The 17,300-nt window shown below is 35.7% G+C and overlaps 2 protein-coding genes across 5 annotated transcripts in view; one reads left to right on the top strand and one right to left on the bottom strand.

Moving 5' to 3' along the window:
* The window catches only part of tecpr1b (tectonin beta-propeller repeat containing 1b), a 117,691-nt gene extending 112,042 nt beyond the window's left edge, over positions 1 to 5,649 (bottom strand). Inside the window, exons 1-6 of one of the 4 annotated variants that reach the window (XR_016155193.1) lie at positions 5,512 to 5,649; positions 4,322 to 4,436; positions 3,867 to 4,124; positions 1,828 to 2,013; positions 811 to 933; positions 598 to 720 (exon numbers count right to left, since the gene is read on the bottom strand). Coding sequence is in view for 3 of the 4 variants with exons in the window: in XM_039686232.2 (XP_039542166.2) it covers positions 598 to 720; positions 811 to 933; positions 1,828 to 2,013; positions 3,867 to 4,124; positions 4,322 to 4,390 (759 nt within the window). In the remaining variant the exon portion in view is untranslated. The remainder of the gene's footprint in view (positions 1 to 597; positions 721 to 810; positions 934 to 1,827; positions 2,014 to 3,866; positions 4,125 to 4,321; positions 4,437 to 5,511) is intronic. The other 3 variants (XM_039686232.2, XM_039686233.2, XM_039686234.2) reach the window with 3 other exon arrangements.
* Positions 5,650 to 7,495: 1,846 nt separating this feature from the next.
* On the top strand, positions 7,496 to 16,220 carry bri3 (brain protein I3). Its single transcript, XM_039686235.2, has 3 exons — positions 7,496 to 7,953; positions 11,877 to 12,012; positions 15,632 to 16,220. Exons 1-3 carry the CDS (start codon positions 7,818 to 7,820, stop codon positions 15,762 to 15,764), a joined length of 405 nt encoding a protein of 134 aa, XP_039542169.1. The 5' UTR covers positions 7,496 to 7,817; the 3' UTR covers positions 15,765 to 16,220.
* Positions 16,221 to 17,300: the final 1,080 nt, after the last annotated feature.

Here is a 17,300-nt window from a genome sequence, read left to right as displayed (position 1 = left end):
AAAAACAATTAAACCACAAAAAGCACAACAAAACGACTTAACCTTAAACAGTGTTAATACTATAAGAGTAGATGAACACAACTAAAGCAGCAGCCTTTGGACACACTGAGTCACACAACAGGACGGCAGCGGCCTCTAGTGGTCAGAAATCTGCAATGCAACCACAGCATCACTGCTCAAACAGGTTTTGGTAACACTTTGGTTTAGCCTCCGGTTCTTACTATTAACAAGCTGCTTATCTTTTAGGTTGATATATTGCAAAATGTCATTATTATGAATATTTGATGCTCAATATACATTTCTGATTATTATAAGTGTTAAAAACAGTTGTGTTGCTTCTTATTTCCATGGAAAGCGTCATTTTTTCCAGGATTCGTTCATGAGAAAGTAAAAAAAAAAAACAGCATTTATTGGAAATAGAAATCTTCAAAAACATTACAAATGTCACTTGTTATTAAATCAATGTGTCCTTGCTTAATAAAAGTATTAATTTCTTTCCAAAAATACTTGAATGGTAGTGTATATAATAGTTATGTGCATTATATTCTGTGCAGTCAACAACACTGCACATAACTTTTCCTATTCCTCTGTACAAACCTTCCCTTGTTGGGACACGGCCCACAGGTGAATGTGCTTCTCGGGGCCGTCGCTCATGTCCCAGCCTCCACAGCTGAGGTCCACGAAGGGCTCGGGCGGAGACCTGCCCCGGTCCAAAGGCACCTGCGCCAAAAACACACTTTCTCAATGCGACATGTGTGTTTAACATTGAAATAACTACACTTTTTAGCTTTTTTTCACTGGTGATTCTACCTTGGCCCACGATCCCAGTGCTTTATATCTCCTGTAGCGAAGCCATCGCCTGCGACGGACACATGAATTCCACTTCTTGTCTTTGCTGAATGCTGCAGGGAAGTCCACCGCGTACTCCCAGCCCTGCCGGCACGTTAAAGGGATTGCTTACTTTGAAATTCATTTTTGATATAGTTTCAATTTTGAATATTTTTAGGTCAAACCGTTTTTGTCTGTCAGTCATATAATGGAGGTCTATGGTCACCACCTCAAAGAGCATGCACAGAGAAGTCCAGATTAAACATGATTTAATGACTCGTAAATGTAAGTACACATTGATGGCCTAAGACACGAAACGAGCGGTTTGTGTGAGAAAACCAACAGTATTTATATCGTTTTTACCTCGTGTAACCACAGCCACGTCCAACTGATCTGTGGTCTGCGCAAGTGGCGGTAGTGATCTTTTGCATGTGTACGTCACTCATTGTTTACACAGAGATTTCGGAAGTGTTATCCTTCATTATGAAGATCTAAACATGTTTAGATATACAGGAAATCGCAATAGAAGACGATTTCAATATATCAACAGACAACGTTTAATTTTTTTCTGCAATTTTTCTGCGCGAGAGATCACTTCCGGCAATTGCGCAGATATAAGCACCTGTGCCTTCAGATCACTTATACGTGGCTGTGGTTACACGAGGTAAAAACAATATAAATACTGCTCGTTTTCTCACACAAACCGCTCATTTCGTGTCTTAGGCCATCAATGTGTACTTGCATTTACGAGTCATTAAATCATGTTTAATTTGGACTTCTCTGTGCATGCTCTTTGAGGTGGTGACCATAGACCTCCATTATATGACTCATAGAGAAGAACGGTTTGACCGAAAAATATAAAAATTGGAAATACAGTGGAAACAAAGACACCTACATCTTGGATGCCCTTGAGGTAAAACAAAACATAATTTCAAAGTGAACTATCCCTTTAAGTCTGGAGTAAGTTACGTTTTGGGTTTATGAGATTGAGTTCCTCACCCCAGTCTCAGTGGATTCCCTCCCACAGCTTTCATCATCCACGTACCAGTCGCCCTCCCACTCCCAGTTAGCAGACGGCAGCTCAAAGCTGTGCAGAGGCTGTGGGGTGGAGCCGGACTCATCCGTCCACTGCCAGCGGTCCGTCGGGAGGAGTGTGTCTGTGAAACCCTCCACTGGGTTCCACCTCTGGAGGACACACACAGAGTCTTAGCAGGTCAGAGGACATTTGTAGCAAAACGTTACAGAAACCTACATATATATATATATTCTAATATAAGAAATTAGAATTATAAATGAAATTCAAAGATGAATCTAATATATTATTTAGTATAACTACATATACATGATTATACTTTTCAGAGGGCCGACGTTTCAGCAGTGTTGGTCAAGTTACTTGGAAATAGTAATTAGTTACTGATTACTGATTACTTCTCCAAGAAAGTAATCCAATTACTTTACTGATTACTTATTTTCAAAAGTAATTAGTTACTTTACTAGTTACTTTACTAAGTTACTTTTCAAAAACATGATGCACGACCTGAATACGCTAAATCATAGACCTTTCAGCCTAATTCTATTCTTTCTGCATATTCCATCATCTAAAATGTAATCAAATTAAACATTTTCTTTTTTTTAAACTTGTTTTATTTCTTTCAATATTTTAACTTTATGCAAATTGCATCGAGCAAAAATTAAATGAAATGCAACAGTCTCAGACTAGAAGAAAATTGTTGAACATTTAAACCTATTTTCTGCACATTCCACCATTTTAATGAAATAAAGACAGCCCTTCTTCTGTTAATATACATTTCTACATATTCCAGCATATAAAATAAATATGTTTTGTAAAATCCTTCATTTGAATAGATGTAAAAATACAGCAACAAAATCATGAAAGTCGCTCCTGACTATATTACAAATTATTAACACTTACGTCTTTTAACAGTAAAGTGCAGAGAGGAGCAAAAATTAGTTGATCAAAACAGAAAATGCTGTTGCATGCCGTATTTTGGCTTCAAGTTTTTTTCTGTTTTTTTTCTTTCGGAGTTAAACAGTGGTTATGTCCCATCAGCATGTAGCCGCAGTGGTCATGTCAGATGGGGGTTCAGTAAGTTTAACATTCCTGTACCAGCAGGAATTTATAAATGATGGTAACACTTGATTTTACAGTAAAATTTACAATAATTTTACAGTTATTAATCACTACAAATCATACATCATACCAACTAACCCTAAACCAAACCCCATTCCCTAACCCTGTAGTAAGTTCATGTGAAACTTGAAAAATTTGAATTTCGTGCAAAAGTTCATTTATTTCAGTAATTCAACTTAAAAGGTGAAACTAATATATTATACAGACTCATTTAATGCAAAATAAGACATTTCAAGCCTTTATTTGTAATAATTTTGATTTTCAATTTGAACATTGTGAAAAGGTTTCCATATCTGTAATCCATAATCATCAGAATTATAACAAATAAAGCCTTCAAATATCTCACTTTGCATTAAATGAGTCTGTATAATATATTAGTTTCACCTTTTAAGTTGAATTACTGAAATAAATGAACTTTTGCACGATATTCAAATTTTTCGAGTTTCATTAATACTACTCATGACTTAAATATTTAATTACACAGTAACACCTTACAATAAAGTGTAACCTCAATGATTTATCTGTGCACATCTTTTTTTTTTTTTCCAATTCATGTGCTTTGTAATCTTAAATCAGAATAACTTCCCCTCCTCTTGCAGCTCTTTTCTGATGATGCGTTTACTGGCGCGATGGCGGGGCAACCTGTCACTCACATGAGATCAAACCACAACCATCCAATCAAATCCCCATGGACACAATCAAGCCCCGCCCTACATTTGTTCTTGTTCGAGAAGCCGTAAGTTACGTCACAGTAGGGAAATAAATAATATCGCAACTTCCATGTCATGCCGACTTTAACAAATGGGACCTTGCTATGTACAGTATTTAATCATGCCAAATCGCAATTGAGTTGAAAATCCGAGTGAGAAAATGAAACGGATCACACCTGGTTTTCGTAGGTCTCTTCCTGGTGGCGTATAGGCACGTGACTGGGATACACATGGAGATAGACGTGATGGTCGCAGCCGATGCCCCAGCAGCACTGACGAGAGCCCGTCACACGCTTCAGCTCCAGCACTATATCAGCAGCGCGGCTCCAGCGCCCTCTAGCGGCCGGGAGACTGAACACCCGCCCGTATACATCCACCGCCCACAGCAGCGACCCCGACATCATCGGCCCCGCCCGAAGACACCACTGACCCTGCTGGACCACAGACAGACAACACGGCAACATAGTCTTTTGACCATTTTGACCAAAACACTAAATGGTTTTAAGGCAGTTATGTCTATCTTTTGCTGTAGTGTGTCAGTAGGAAATGTCACGTTAATTTTGCCATTAATTGTAATAATCCAGTGATGTTTTTGTAAGCACAGGGAGTCAACAGCCTAAAACTCTCTCACAGTGTTGTAGCTTTGCAGGAAGGTTTCTTCAAGAGTTGTTTTGGGTTCAGCCTGTCTCAGTTTCTTCATGTAATTCACAGACAGACTCGATGACCGTGAGATCAGATCATACCGGCTGTTGTCAAAAATGACCAAAAAAATGTTGTGCTTAGAAAAATATCACTGGATTATTACAATTAATGGCAAAATGGAAATGTAAACTGATATTTCCACTGACACACCACAGCAAAATATATAAAACTTTTTTTTGTTCAAAATACTGAAGTATCTAAGACTTTTGCACAGTACTATATATATATACCATATATATATATACCCACCAAGACTCCATATTTGAACAAAAATACACAATAATATTGTGAAACAAAAATTCAATTATCTGTTTTATAATTTAATATATTTTCAAATGTAATTTATCAGATCTGTATTTCCAGCATCATTACTCCAGTCTTCAGTGTCACATGATCCTTCAGAAATCATTCTGATATGATGATGTGATTCTCAAGAAACATTTATGATTATTATCAGTGTTAAAAACAGTTGTGCTGTGCAATTTTTCTGTGGAAACCAGAAATATTGTCTTTCTTTCAGGATTCTTTGATGAATAGAAAGTTCAAAACAGAACAGCATTTATTCGAGATTATTATAAATACTTTAATGCCAATTTTTAATCAATTGAATCTGTCTTTACTGAATAAATTCATTTCTTTTTTAAAAAAACTTAATGACTCCAAACTTTTGAACAATAGTATATATTATATATACTTTATTTAATATAAAATTAAGTTATACATAATATGTAAATAATATATATGAACAGCTCTTTGTTGTTTAGTTATTAAAACCACAGACAGTCAAAAAGTTCACAATTAAAATTACACAAATTGTATTTTAAAGTTCGCTTTGCTCAAATAGATATAGATACATTAATATAATAAATAACACACATTAAGCCTAGTTAAGTATGAGATCCAGGTAACTGTTACTGGACACCAGTGGTCAACTCGCACCTGTCTCTCTGGATTTCATATTACAGCCGTAGTATTCTCAGCTTATTGATTTAATTAAATGTAAAACATTAATGCACTTGCTTTTGCCTTGTGATTTATGATGTTTAATGATAGCCTAATCAATACGACGCATATAAATTCCGACACACAACGGATTTCACATTCCGCTCATAAACTCACCCTCAGTGTAGTCTAATGAGTGTGCAGAGAGTCTTCATCTATTCCGAGCATTACAAACACCAGCAACCCGTTTATTATTATTCCCAGCATTATTCTAAGGGCTCAGATAACCAAAGCAGGAAGTCAGGGGTATTTTCGCTCTGATTGGTCAGCGCTCACGGAAATGTCGAAATCCAGGCTTCTGATTGGACAGGCTGTGCGCGCACGTATGTTTTTCCGTCGCGCAGAGCTCTCATCTATGCGCAGGTTTACTCGATCAATTATTCACTCTTTACTCTCTCAATAATTAAAAACTCAAGGGTGATACACGAGTACTAACTCTCTTATACTTCAGCTGTTACTTCAGACTGATGTATGGATTTACAAATGACTTAAGACGAAAAGGCTACTGAAAATGTGTTTGAAATACTGTTGTTTTTCCTTCTTTTTCGACCTTGTTTGTTTTTAAGTGTATTCATTATTTTATTATAAAATAAAAGCATATTTGGGAACAACGTGGGCTGTGAACATTATTTTCTTTAATAACATGAAGTAACTGAGACTGAGTGATGTGTGTCAGAGACTCATCAAACTCGCATCACAGATGATATTAGCAGTTAAAATCAACATAGCTCTCTGGTATGTTTGTGTGTGTGGATCATTAATATGTAAATTCTATATGCTACTAAAGTTTGTTTTTTAAAAAGAAGCAACAGTTGTAAAGTATTACGCATTTCATGCATAACACTCGGTTAAAGATTGACAGCTCAGCTGTATATAGAAACAGATGCATTTATTTAATTCGATCAATTTACTCACATAGCCTATATTTGGCCCTTTAAAACACGACTTGTGAAGACGTCCTTTTGATTTCCAACTCATATTTACGATAATTCCGAAATGTAGTGTTAAATATGCACTGTAAAAATGATCTAATCTAATTGATCCTTATCTAATAAAAAAAAATAATAAAAAATAAAATAAAATAAAAAATAAATAAATAATAATAAAAAAATGGTGGCAACAGATTACAAGCAATATTATTAATTAAATTTAAGAATAGAATTGAGTAATAATTAATCAAATTATTATTTTTTTTTTTCAAATTATTCCTTAAGAGTTAACCATTTAAAATGAGTAAAACTTACAAAAAAAGTATGTTAGCCACCATTATGGTGATCAGTGTTTGTTTTAGGTTTGTTTTAAAATTACGGTTTTCTCCTTCACTGATTCTGCTTGATAACACCAGGTGTCTTCAATGTTGGCAATATAAAATAGGCTAAAGAAAAATAAAATAATTAATCTTTGATGTCTGTCTGTCATTCAGATATTTTTGTTAAATGTTTTGGTGTAAACTTTACTCATTTTAAACGGTTAACTTTTAAGGAATGATTAATTATTACTCAATTCCAATTTGTTCAATTTAATTAATAATATTGCTTGTAATCTGTTGCCACAATTTTATTGATTAGATAATATTCATTTTTACAGTGTACGGTCCAAGCAAGTGAGCAAAACTGGTTATATAATTCACTCAGACCGGGATTTTGGAAACCAGATAAAATGGTTTATTGAAAAGATATGGGTTGAACATTTGTTAACAAATTGGAAATCACAACACTCATGTTCACTAACACAGTTTTCATCAGGTTAATAAGACTAGAGCGTTTGTCTAGTAATGTTTACATGGTTGTAAACAGAAATAAAAGCACTGCAACCTTTTTGTTTTATGTGACACACTTTTTAGTGAGCACTTTTATTATATTATTCAGTCAATATAAAAGTATCAAAAATTAGTAGATACAACATAGAACAGTAGGGGAAAACATGCCAGAATATAAATAAACTGAATAAAACAATAAACTAGAAAAATAGAAATATATAAGTAAAGAGTAAAAAAAGTGAGTGTGTATGATATAACCATGGACTGTAAAAGGGATATAACTTTAAGGCGCGCCCCCTCCCCCGCCACCGCGCATGCGCGTTCCGCATTATCACGTGACAGCGAGTCTTGTGACAGTGCAGCAGGAAAAACGTCGTTTTTGAGTTTGATAAAGAGTTTTCACTCGTTACCAAACCCAGATTTCTCTCATAAACGAGAGAAATCAAGAATAGGTCGCTATGGCGCATCTTTAGGACATTTGCACGTCTTCAAACCATTCCTGTCCCGAAGCTGAAAGAGCGCGTTAAAGTCGCATGGGGAAGAGTGGAGGAACTTTCATCCAATCTTTGTTTTGGTTTTTGTTTGCGTTCGTCCAAGTGACCGTTCAAGCTCAAGGAGATTTTAAACTAGTTTTCTGAAGTGGACAGGACGCCTCGGACTGGATATGGATTCTAAACCTCTTCTCCAGGACAGACCTCCGGCGTACAACGCGGTCCCGGCGGCGTACGACTACGGCTCGTTCCCCGCGGCCGCTGCTCCTGCGACGGGCTTCCAGCCTCAGGCTCCGCCGCCCTACCAAGGCAAGAGAACCACACACACACACACACTGCGTTTAATCTGTTCATAATCCTGCAATAATTCACGGACTGCGGGGTTTTAAAACGTATGTGTGATGTTGTGGTTTAATATCATACTTCAGATTTTTGAAAGAAATCTCTTATGCTCATCAAGGCTGGATTTATTTGATTAGAAATGCAGAATAAAAAGTAATATTGTGACGTTATTTCAGTTTTAAATTGTTTTTCTATTTAATGTACTTTTATAATGTAAGTTTATTCCTGTGATGTAACGTTAAAGGTGATTTTTTTTTTCCTTTGGCGTCATAACTCCAGTCTTCAGTGTCACATGATCTGTCAGAAATCATTCAGATATGATGATTTGACCCCTGCTTAATATTTGTTTTTCAAGATTTTTTCGGGATTCTTTGATGAATTAAAAGTTAAAGAGAACAGCGTTTATTCAAAATATAATTTTTTTTATATTTGTAACAATATAAATCTTTACTATCACTTTTTTTTTTAGCAGTTTAAAACATACTTGCTGAATACAAATATTAATTTCTTTCAAAAAACTGGGGGAAAAAACTGACTCCAACCGTTTGACCGGTTGTGTATATTGTCACAAAAGATTTCCATTTTAAATAAACGCTGTTCTTTAAAAAAAAATAAATCATCAATAAATCCTGAAAAAAATATCACAGGTCATAAAAAACGAAGCAGTACAACTGTTTCTAACATTGATAATAAATCATTATATTAAAATGACTTCTGAACGATCATGTCATGTGACACTGAATCACAGGAACACTTTGGTCACTGGTATAATAGCCTATATTTTAAATTGTTATAACATTTCACAATTTTTTTTGCGGTATTTTTGATCAAATAAATGCAGGATTTATGAGCAGAAGAGACTTACACCAAGAACATTAATAGTAATGTTTCCCAACGTTTGACGTACAGCAGCAGTCAGTTGACAATTGATGAGATCACTGATGACATCATCACTTTGAGTTAAAAATCAGGAATGAATTTAAAACCATTTCAATAAGTGTGTTTTACACAACTTTCTAATGACTTTTCACAGACTGGCGAGCCAATAACTGATAACTATAAACTATTAAAAATAACCGAAATTCAAACAAAATAAAAATATGGTACAACATTTGCTGAATGGAATGGCGTTACGTTCTATAAAATACTACTTATATAACACTGATTTAAGTGTCACGAGCCTTAGTACAACAAAACACAGCTCTGGTTTATGTTAAATTAGTCAGAGTGATTCAGTCACAGATGTGAAGAAACAAAAAAAAAAGAAAAAAAAGAAAAAAAGAAAACGCACTAGTTGGGAAACTGGACTGGACTTTCTAGTCTGACTAATTCGGCCTTATGATAATCACTCCTTTCATTCTTAAATTAGCATTACATTTATTAGTTATGGCCAGATCTAAAGAAAAGATGCCTGACTAAGCAGTTTATGCAACAGGCTCCAGGTCACGTTTTATGTTTTTTATTATTAATATTAATGTATTTTCGTGACTACACTCTGTGAAAGACTGGTCTCAAGCTAAACCTCATGGTGTGTGAACAAGGAAACCATTCAGTACTGTGATATGAAACCAGCCTGCCACAAGTTTCTTATGTAGTTTCATAAGTTTGAAGTCCAAATACACAGATGCTGCTCAGTTTAGTTAACGGTTTATGCCTAGTTCACACTACATGATTTTAAAATGTCGGGCTGAACTGTGCAGTTCTCACTACATGACTTGCTCTCAGTGAAATCATGAGTGTTCAAGTTGTTTAGCTGTTCACACCACACAACACAACGTGATTGATCCACAACAGGAGGTAACTCACTACACGAGTTAACAACGCACTACATAGAGATACAACCACGATCGGATGATAAGAGCATATCATTTGTGACTCAATGAGAGCTGTTTCAGTACTATAGTACGGTCTAAATCCTGAAAATAATCAAACAAATAACGAGTTGACAACAACACGATTCTATCTGGTCTAGAAACCATGTTTTGTAACGAAAAACCACGCAATAAAACGAACCAGAAATGACGCGAAACTACAGAGAAGAACACAACACGCGAATATGGACGTCAGACAGAAACTAGTGCTGCACACTGTTTGCTCGACGATCTGCTCTGAGAAAAAAAAATGCAAAAAAGAAAAAGTAAGATTTACCTGGTGTCCTCAACCCATGCGTTGCTATGATTGGCTGTACTCATGACATCACTGAGATTGAGTCGCGCGACTGCGCGAGATATCTAGCATGCTAGATATTTTTCTGAGCTCGGTGACCTGTCTGCGAGCTGTCTGCGAGCTGTCTTTGATGCGTTGTTGGCTCTTTCACACTAACCGATTGGCGAGCGTTAATCGTCCGCTAATCGCCCGCGATTTGCACGCGATAACACCCTGACTTGTCGGCGACTCAACGATTTGCAAATCGGGCTTAAATCGGGCTTAAAATCACGTAGTGTGAACTAGGCTTTAGTTAACCTTCACCCTTGTGGAAAAGTAGTCCTTACCTCTTATTATGGAAATTATATAAAGAACTGAATGTAATGTTTTTGGACACTTGATTTGCATGTTATTTATATTAAACGCAGTTAGTTGAACGTAATGTGCTTTTTTGACCCACTTACAGCAAGTACTTATTTTTAAAGTCACTGGCAAGCAATTATGATCAATTAAATATATTGTCATTTCTACTGAAACTTGTGTTGTTTTTTTAAATATATTTGTAATATTGAAGCTCCAGTTCAGTACATTTATAACATTGCCTATTCACTTTAAATGTAGTATTGAATAACACACTAAAATTATTATAATCATAATCAAGTACTTTACAAGAACACTGTCAAAATACGAGCACTTCTTTAAAGCATGACAAAAGATTACTAAAAAATTACTGTGTGTGTATATATATATATATATATTAGAGCCAGACCGATATATCGGCAGGCCGATATTAGGCATTTTCTAAAATATCGGTATCGACAGTTATAATGGCCGATAAATGAATATTTAAAAAATAAAATAAAAACGGACTAATCATGCAGCTTATAACTATAAGGCAATTTAGGGGCTAATTATTATTTTATTTATCAGAACTTTAAAATATATTTATGTTCCTCTGTTCTGTTGTGACAATAGAAACAAGTTTCTTTTTAAAATGCATTATCATATTATTTTAGTTAAAACTCATAAATAACTACAAATAACTATTGTTAGGGCAATCTGTCAATATTTTGTAGTGCGTTTCTGAAATTAATAATAATAATAATATCGACGGATATTAAATCCATGGATATCGCCTTCAAAATCCTTTATCGGTCTGGCTCTAATAGATATATATATTTGTATTTTTGCCATGAAAATAGGTTTGATTGCTGACATGGCAGTAAATACAAATAATCTGAATCTAGTACTTTTGTGCATTTTACATAACAATAAGTGTAAAAACTTCGTAAAGTTCACTTTTTCAATCTTTTCACTTCAGCTGCCAAGCGTCGTCTTTGAAAAGAGATCAAGCTCTGGTCTAAAGCATTCAAGATTTACGACAGCTTGAGTTGAAAATTAAATGTTCAGAGTACAGCGTAAATATAATTTAGGACTATAAACTCCTCTAAAAATATTACATAAAAAACATAATCCAACTAAAATAAAGTAAATTAATTTCATTAAAAAAGAGGAGCACCAGAGGGTTAAAATACAAAGTTGACATTAAATACACTTTATGTAAATGTTATCTTTTTTACCTGCAAGTAAAAAAAAAAAAAAAAAACATAATATTTGAAGGACACTACAAGTGCACATTCACTACGATCACGTGACCTGTATCTTCCTGTACTCAGCTTGCTCATAAAACATCTCTTCTGTGAGAAATGCGGAGTGTTAATGGATATGTGAACTCTGTCCCACAGGTTTCCCGGCCGCCACCTCAGGGTATCCGAGCATCCCGGGCCAGCCCGCGGCCGTGGCCACCCAGCCAGCCTACACCAGCACCTACACCATCGTCCAGCCCTCCGTGGTGGTGGTGGGGGGGTGTCCGGCCTGCAGGTGAGGCGTACACACACACACATAGCTCTCAACATCAGAGGTCATGCTATCGTGTTTGTCAGTTCAGCTTTACGTGAAATAAACCAGATGGCGTTCATCTGAACTCAGTGGTTTGGTTTCTGCATCCGCTCATATGAGCATGTGACAGTGCATGTCTGAGGTCACTTATGTCATGCCATGACTAAAAAAAAGAAGTTAACAGGAATTTTTTTTGTTGTTGACAGTGACACTTTACAATAAGGTTCATTAGTGAGCATGAACTAATTAGGAACTGCACTTATACAGCATTTATTAATGTTTGTTAATGTTAATTTCAACATTCACTAATACTTTATTAATATCTTGACAGCATTAGTTAACGCACTGTGAACAAACAATGAACAGCTGTTTTTTCATTAACTAACAGAGATGAACAAATACTGTAACACATGTTTAGTTGTTAGTTAATACATGAACTAATGAACCTTATAGTAAAGTGGCAACTCTTTTCCACTCCTAATCCTGGCTTTAAATTGGCCTCTTTGAGGTTGTTTTAATCCAGACGCACTTCCTGCTTGCTCATCTGACTGAGAGAGAGTCATGTGACCTCGTGACAGCGCTGATTTCACACTGAACTTTGGTTCATGCACCAGTTCAGTGAGTGTGACCACTAACCACTAAACAAACAATGTGATTGTTGCTCCCTTCCTCCTTTTAAAATTTAAATCATACTTTACTATATACAGGGCATCTATCTATAGATATAGAAATAATATAGAAATCTGTCTGTCTATGAGTAAGAATTAAAGGTGTTTGATGCTTGTGTTTCTAAATAACAGAGGCATGGCGACTGAAATTGAAGCTTCTTCTTGATAGCATGATACATGTTTTAATATTCTGGTTGGTCAGAGGGATAGTTTCCCCTAAAAGGAAAATTGTCATGATTTCCTCCCTCATGTTGGTGACTATAAAGATATAGTCGTAAATCTAGAAGAATAGCAGAGTTCACATCAGGGAACAATATCGTTGGATTCACTTTCAGAACGATAAAAACATTGACAGCCAATCAGAATCCTTCCTGCTTTAAAGAGCGTGAGCATTTAAAGCGGCGGGCGACGAAACGGTGAACAGACCTTTAGACTTTTATCATTTCTCTCTCCATCCATTTAAAGTCCACTCTCGGCATAAAATTTTAAGGTTCAAAATATGTTCATAAAGAGTCTTGTGAGGTTTATTGTACTCGGAATTTCTTCGGATTCACAAAAATGACATTTTGATTTAAAACGGCAAATTGCGCAGATAAGTTACTAATTTGCAGGTTTTTTTTTTAATTAATTAATACAATTTACGCTTTTATTCACATATAAACATTGATCAACACACACATTGATCTCATCAAATATGGTAAACAGAAGCTCAAACGTTTCACAAACGACCGTGTAACCAATCAGGTCAACGTGTGATCGTCAACCAGTGGATCTCTGAGCTGAGTGAGTGAGTGGAGGCGGGGCTCATTTGCATATTCATAGAACCACGTATACTAAATGAGGCAAGAGTTTAGATTTACATTCAAGCTATTTTTAAGCCATGAAGAATCTTTTTTTTATTCAAGGAAAAAAAAAAACACGTAATTTTGGTGATCAAAGATGAGTTTTAAGGGATACAATTATTGACCACAAGGGGACTTTAACAATACCAAGCATGTTTGAGCGTTTGTTAAAAAAAAGTGTTATTGTTTGATTGATATGTATTACTTTTATGATTGGTTTGACTTTCAACGGATAAACAAAAATCTAATAAAAGATCTTCATTCGTGTTTTGAAGATGAACAAATTTGTGTTTTACTTGATGACAAAACTTTCATTTTTAGGCGAACTAACCCTCAACAGGTTCACTAGATAACCACCATACGCAAGAAGAAGAATTACAGCCCAATTATATTATCCAATTATATATTGTCAAAAATAAAACAATACGTATCGTGGATAGTGACAATATGTATTGTGGACAGTCTCCCCAAAATAAAAATGATTTTAGTTTTAGTGTAAGTACTAGCCTACATTAAACTACTATATATAATGTTGATTATAATAATGCACTGGGGGAATATTTGTGGGTCCTGATAATGCAAAGTGGCCGACATTATTTTAAATATATCTAGTCAGTGAAAGCGTGCAAGCATATTCATCTACAATAATTCTGTATTTTCAGCTTCAGAATTATGAATATTGTTATTCTGGTGTCACCATTGTCCTTGAGTTACATGCACCAAGTCCAAGCCTATTCATTTAAACCCACAATGTAATATCAAATTAAGCATTTTTTTTTAGCCCTCAAACCATATTCACTTTGTAGCCCTTAATCCTGTAATTGTGGACAAATGTGGGCACAGAGGACTCCGGTGTGATCCTAATTTTTATTTATTATAAATGTTATATCATTGTCTTCAATAAAGTTTTGTCTATCCATTTATGGTGTTTTTTTTTATTTTGGGGTATTTTTGAATTTATTTACTTCAAAAAGTAACACATTTTCTATGTAAATTATGCTTATTTTAATTTTTTAATTTTTTAACTACATTAAAATATCATCCCAATAAGTTCTTAGAGCTAAAATCTAAAGATGAAGTGACTTTTCGGTCACCTGGTGTCTTATTTTGGCTTATTTTAGTATGCTATAAATTAGTTTTTCCCATTCATGACCCAAATACAAGATTAAGGAGTTTTTTTCACCCACTTAACATTGTAGAATTGAGTCAAAAAAATTGTGTGTGTTCAGGAGGCAAACTTAAGAGAAGTAGCCAAGTCTTTTACCGCTCAGATCAAGGGAAGTATTTTTTTTTAAATAAATCAAAACTATTTTGACCACATTTGTCCAGAATACGGTTTTAGGGCTAACCTTTCACCATATGTCTTGGAGTATCACCATAATATCGTATCGTGATATGTATCGAATCGTGACATGATTACAAAGAATGAAATGACTTTGGGCGTACGAGAATTATGAGACATATTTTTAGCTGTTACAGCTGATTTGTTTATCAAATATCAAACTAGATTGGACCAAATATGCAAAGCATTTCTAACATGAAGAGTACATGCGGGTAGGGTTGGGTATCGAGAATCGAGTATCGATTGGAACCGGGACTAACTTTTCGTTTTTCCCGGAATCGTTCAAAAGTTAAAATTTCGATTCCTAGTTTCGATATTCACAGTCCGCCGAGCGGAAGAAGAAACCGCTGAACAACACCAACGAAGAAGCGTCGGTATTACCGCGCGAGTCGAACATGAGTAGCTTACGTCGGCGATCCAAAGTGTGGCTTCACTTTTCTAAAAATAACGAAATCTCGGCAAAATTTGTGACAAAAGGAGTATTTGTGACAGAAGGAGTATTTCCTTCAGAAAGGCCGTTGGTTAGCAAGGTTAGCTAAATTTTTTTGACCCTGCCTCTTAAAAGAATCGGAATCGAGAATCGTTGGGAACCGGAATCGAAACAAGGAATCGGAATCAGAATCGTTCAAATTCAAACGATACCCAACCCTACATGCGGGCATTCTTCTCTAAGGCACTGGCAGATGTCAAACATGCATTTAGTCTGGTGATGTGTGTGTGTGCTGACCTTGGGGTTGTTCTGTGTTCAGGGTCGGCGTGCTGGAGGACGACTTCACGTGTCTGGGAATCATGTGTGCCATCTTCTTCTTTCCTCTGGGAATCCTCTTCTGCCTGGCCCTGCGTCAGAGGAGATGTCCAAACTGTGGCGCCACCTTCGGCTAGAGGGACCAAACCCCCCCGTCGCTGTCTTTTTAATCCAGTTTTTAGCATCAGCATAAGTTTATCTGTAATCATTGCACACGAAAAACGCCAAACGTCGCTTAACGCAAGTATGATAAATGACAGATCACAATACTTTTTGATTACTTCGAGATGGTCGTCCATGTTTTTAGTTTATACACGCCTCGCAAGCACTATTGTTGATCTTTTCTTTGTTGTTGTTGTTGTTTATATGAAATCTTAAAGCCAGTCTCCAGTCATATAATCACTAGTGCCTTTCCGACGGCAGAGAAACCATGAACTGATGGAGCCGGGACTCACTGGACAAAACGCCGACTCACTTTGAGTAACTGTGTAGAAATTAAATTGATCTGCTCCCCTTGATTTCTTTTGTTTAATCTGTTCTTGCGTATTGAGAAAACCATCACCATTGACTTATAATACAATCACTAATCGTGTCCATCGCGTCAAAAAGCATCGCATTTATCCTCTTGTTTTATGCTCGATTTATTTGTATATCTTGAATCAGTTTTAGACCATTTTCTCTTTCCTGACGGGGTCTTGTTTCGGGGGCCATGTTTTCACCGCACTGCACTGATGATCAATGTTATATGTGCAGTTGTGTTTCACAGCCAGATCCTAGTTGAAGCGAAACCTGGCAATAAACAAGGGAAGTTGGCAGCAGGACAATGTAACGTTAATCTTTGACAATGCGAATGGTTTTTCTTTCCAGTTGACCGACAATCAAGTCTCGGACGTGTCCAGTGTGACTTCTTTCATGATGTACTCATAGCATACACTTAGGCACGCTGTTATGATCGGTTATAACTTTTTTTTTACATTAAAAGATTGTATATAAATTCTCCAAGGGTTGCTGCTTCTGTCTGTTGATTTTATCGGGCCTTTGTTTTGAAATGTCAACTTCCTCATCTGTCGAAACTTCCTCATCAAACTCACTTGTTATTGTAATTATTCACATGATTTGAAGATTCAATTTCATGTTATTGATCAAAAGTGACTTTTACAAAGGATTTCTATTTCAAATAAATGCTGTTGAATAAATTAATGTTTTATTCATCCAAGAATCCTGAAAAAAATGTATCATGGTTTCCACAAAGTATGGGTTTCAACGAGATGTTTCGGAAATTTTACTGTTTTTGGTCAAAGAAATGCATCTTTCTTCATGTTGTGTACTGTTTCTCTGATTTACACACACTGTTCCTGTGACGACAGCAGCTTTCAGGACAATCAACATTCAGAGTTCAGCTTTTCAAAGAAACTGTGTGTTTTATTTAGATAACTGGTATCAGTCGGACAGGTTTGCCGGGACTTCGGGTAAAAGGGAACGAGGTCGTTCCACATTATTAAGCAAGTCCCAGTTCGTTCTCATGGTCAAATAAACATTACATAAAAAGAGAGACCAAATACAACTCTATTTTTTTGTGCTCTGACTAATGTTCAATTTATAAAAATAAAAAAAAAACAAGTATGAATTTCAAGTTAATCTTTTACACATAATTACATGTATTCCAAAGTAAT

The sequence above is a fragment of the Pimephales promelas genome, chromosome 3 (assembly GCF_988280905.1).
Source record: "Pimephales promelas chromosome 3, fPimPro1.hap1.1, whole genome shotgun sequence".
NCBI lineage: Eukaryota > Metazoa > Chordata > Actinopteri > Cypriniformes > Leuciscidae > Pimephales > Pimephales promelas.
The sequence above is the reverse complement of the archived record's forward strand: the minus strand, read 5'-3'. Positions and strand labels throughout refer to the sequence as shown.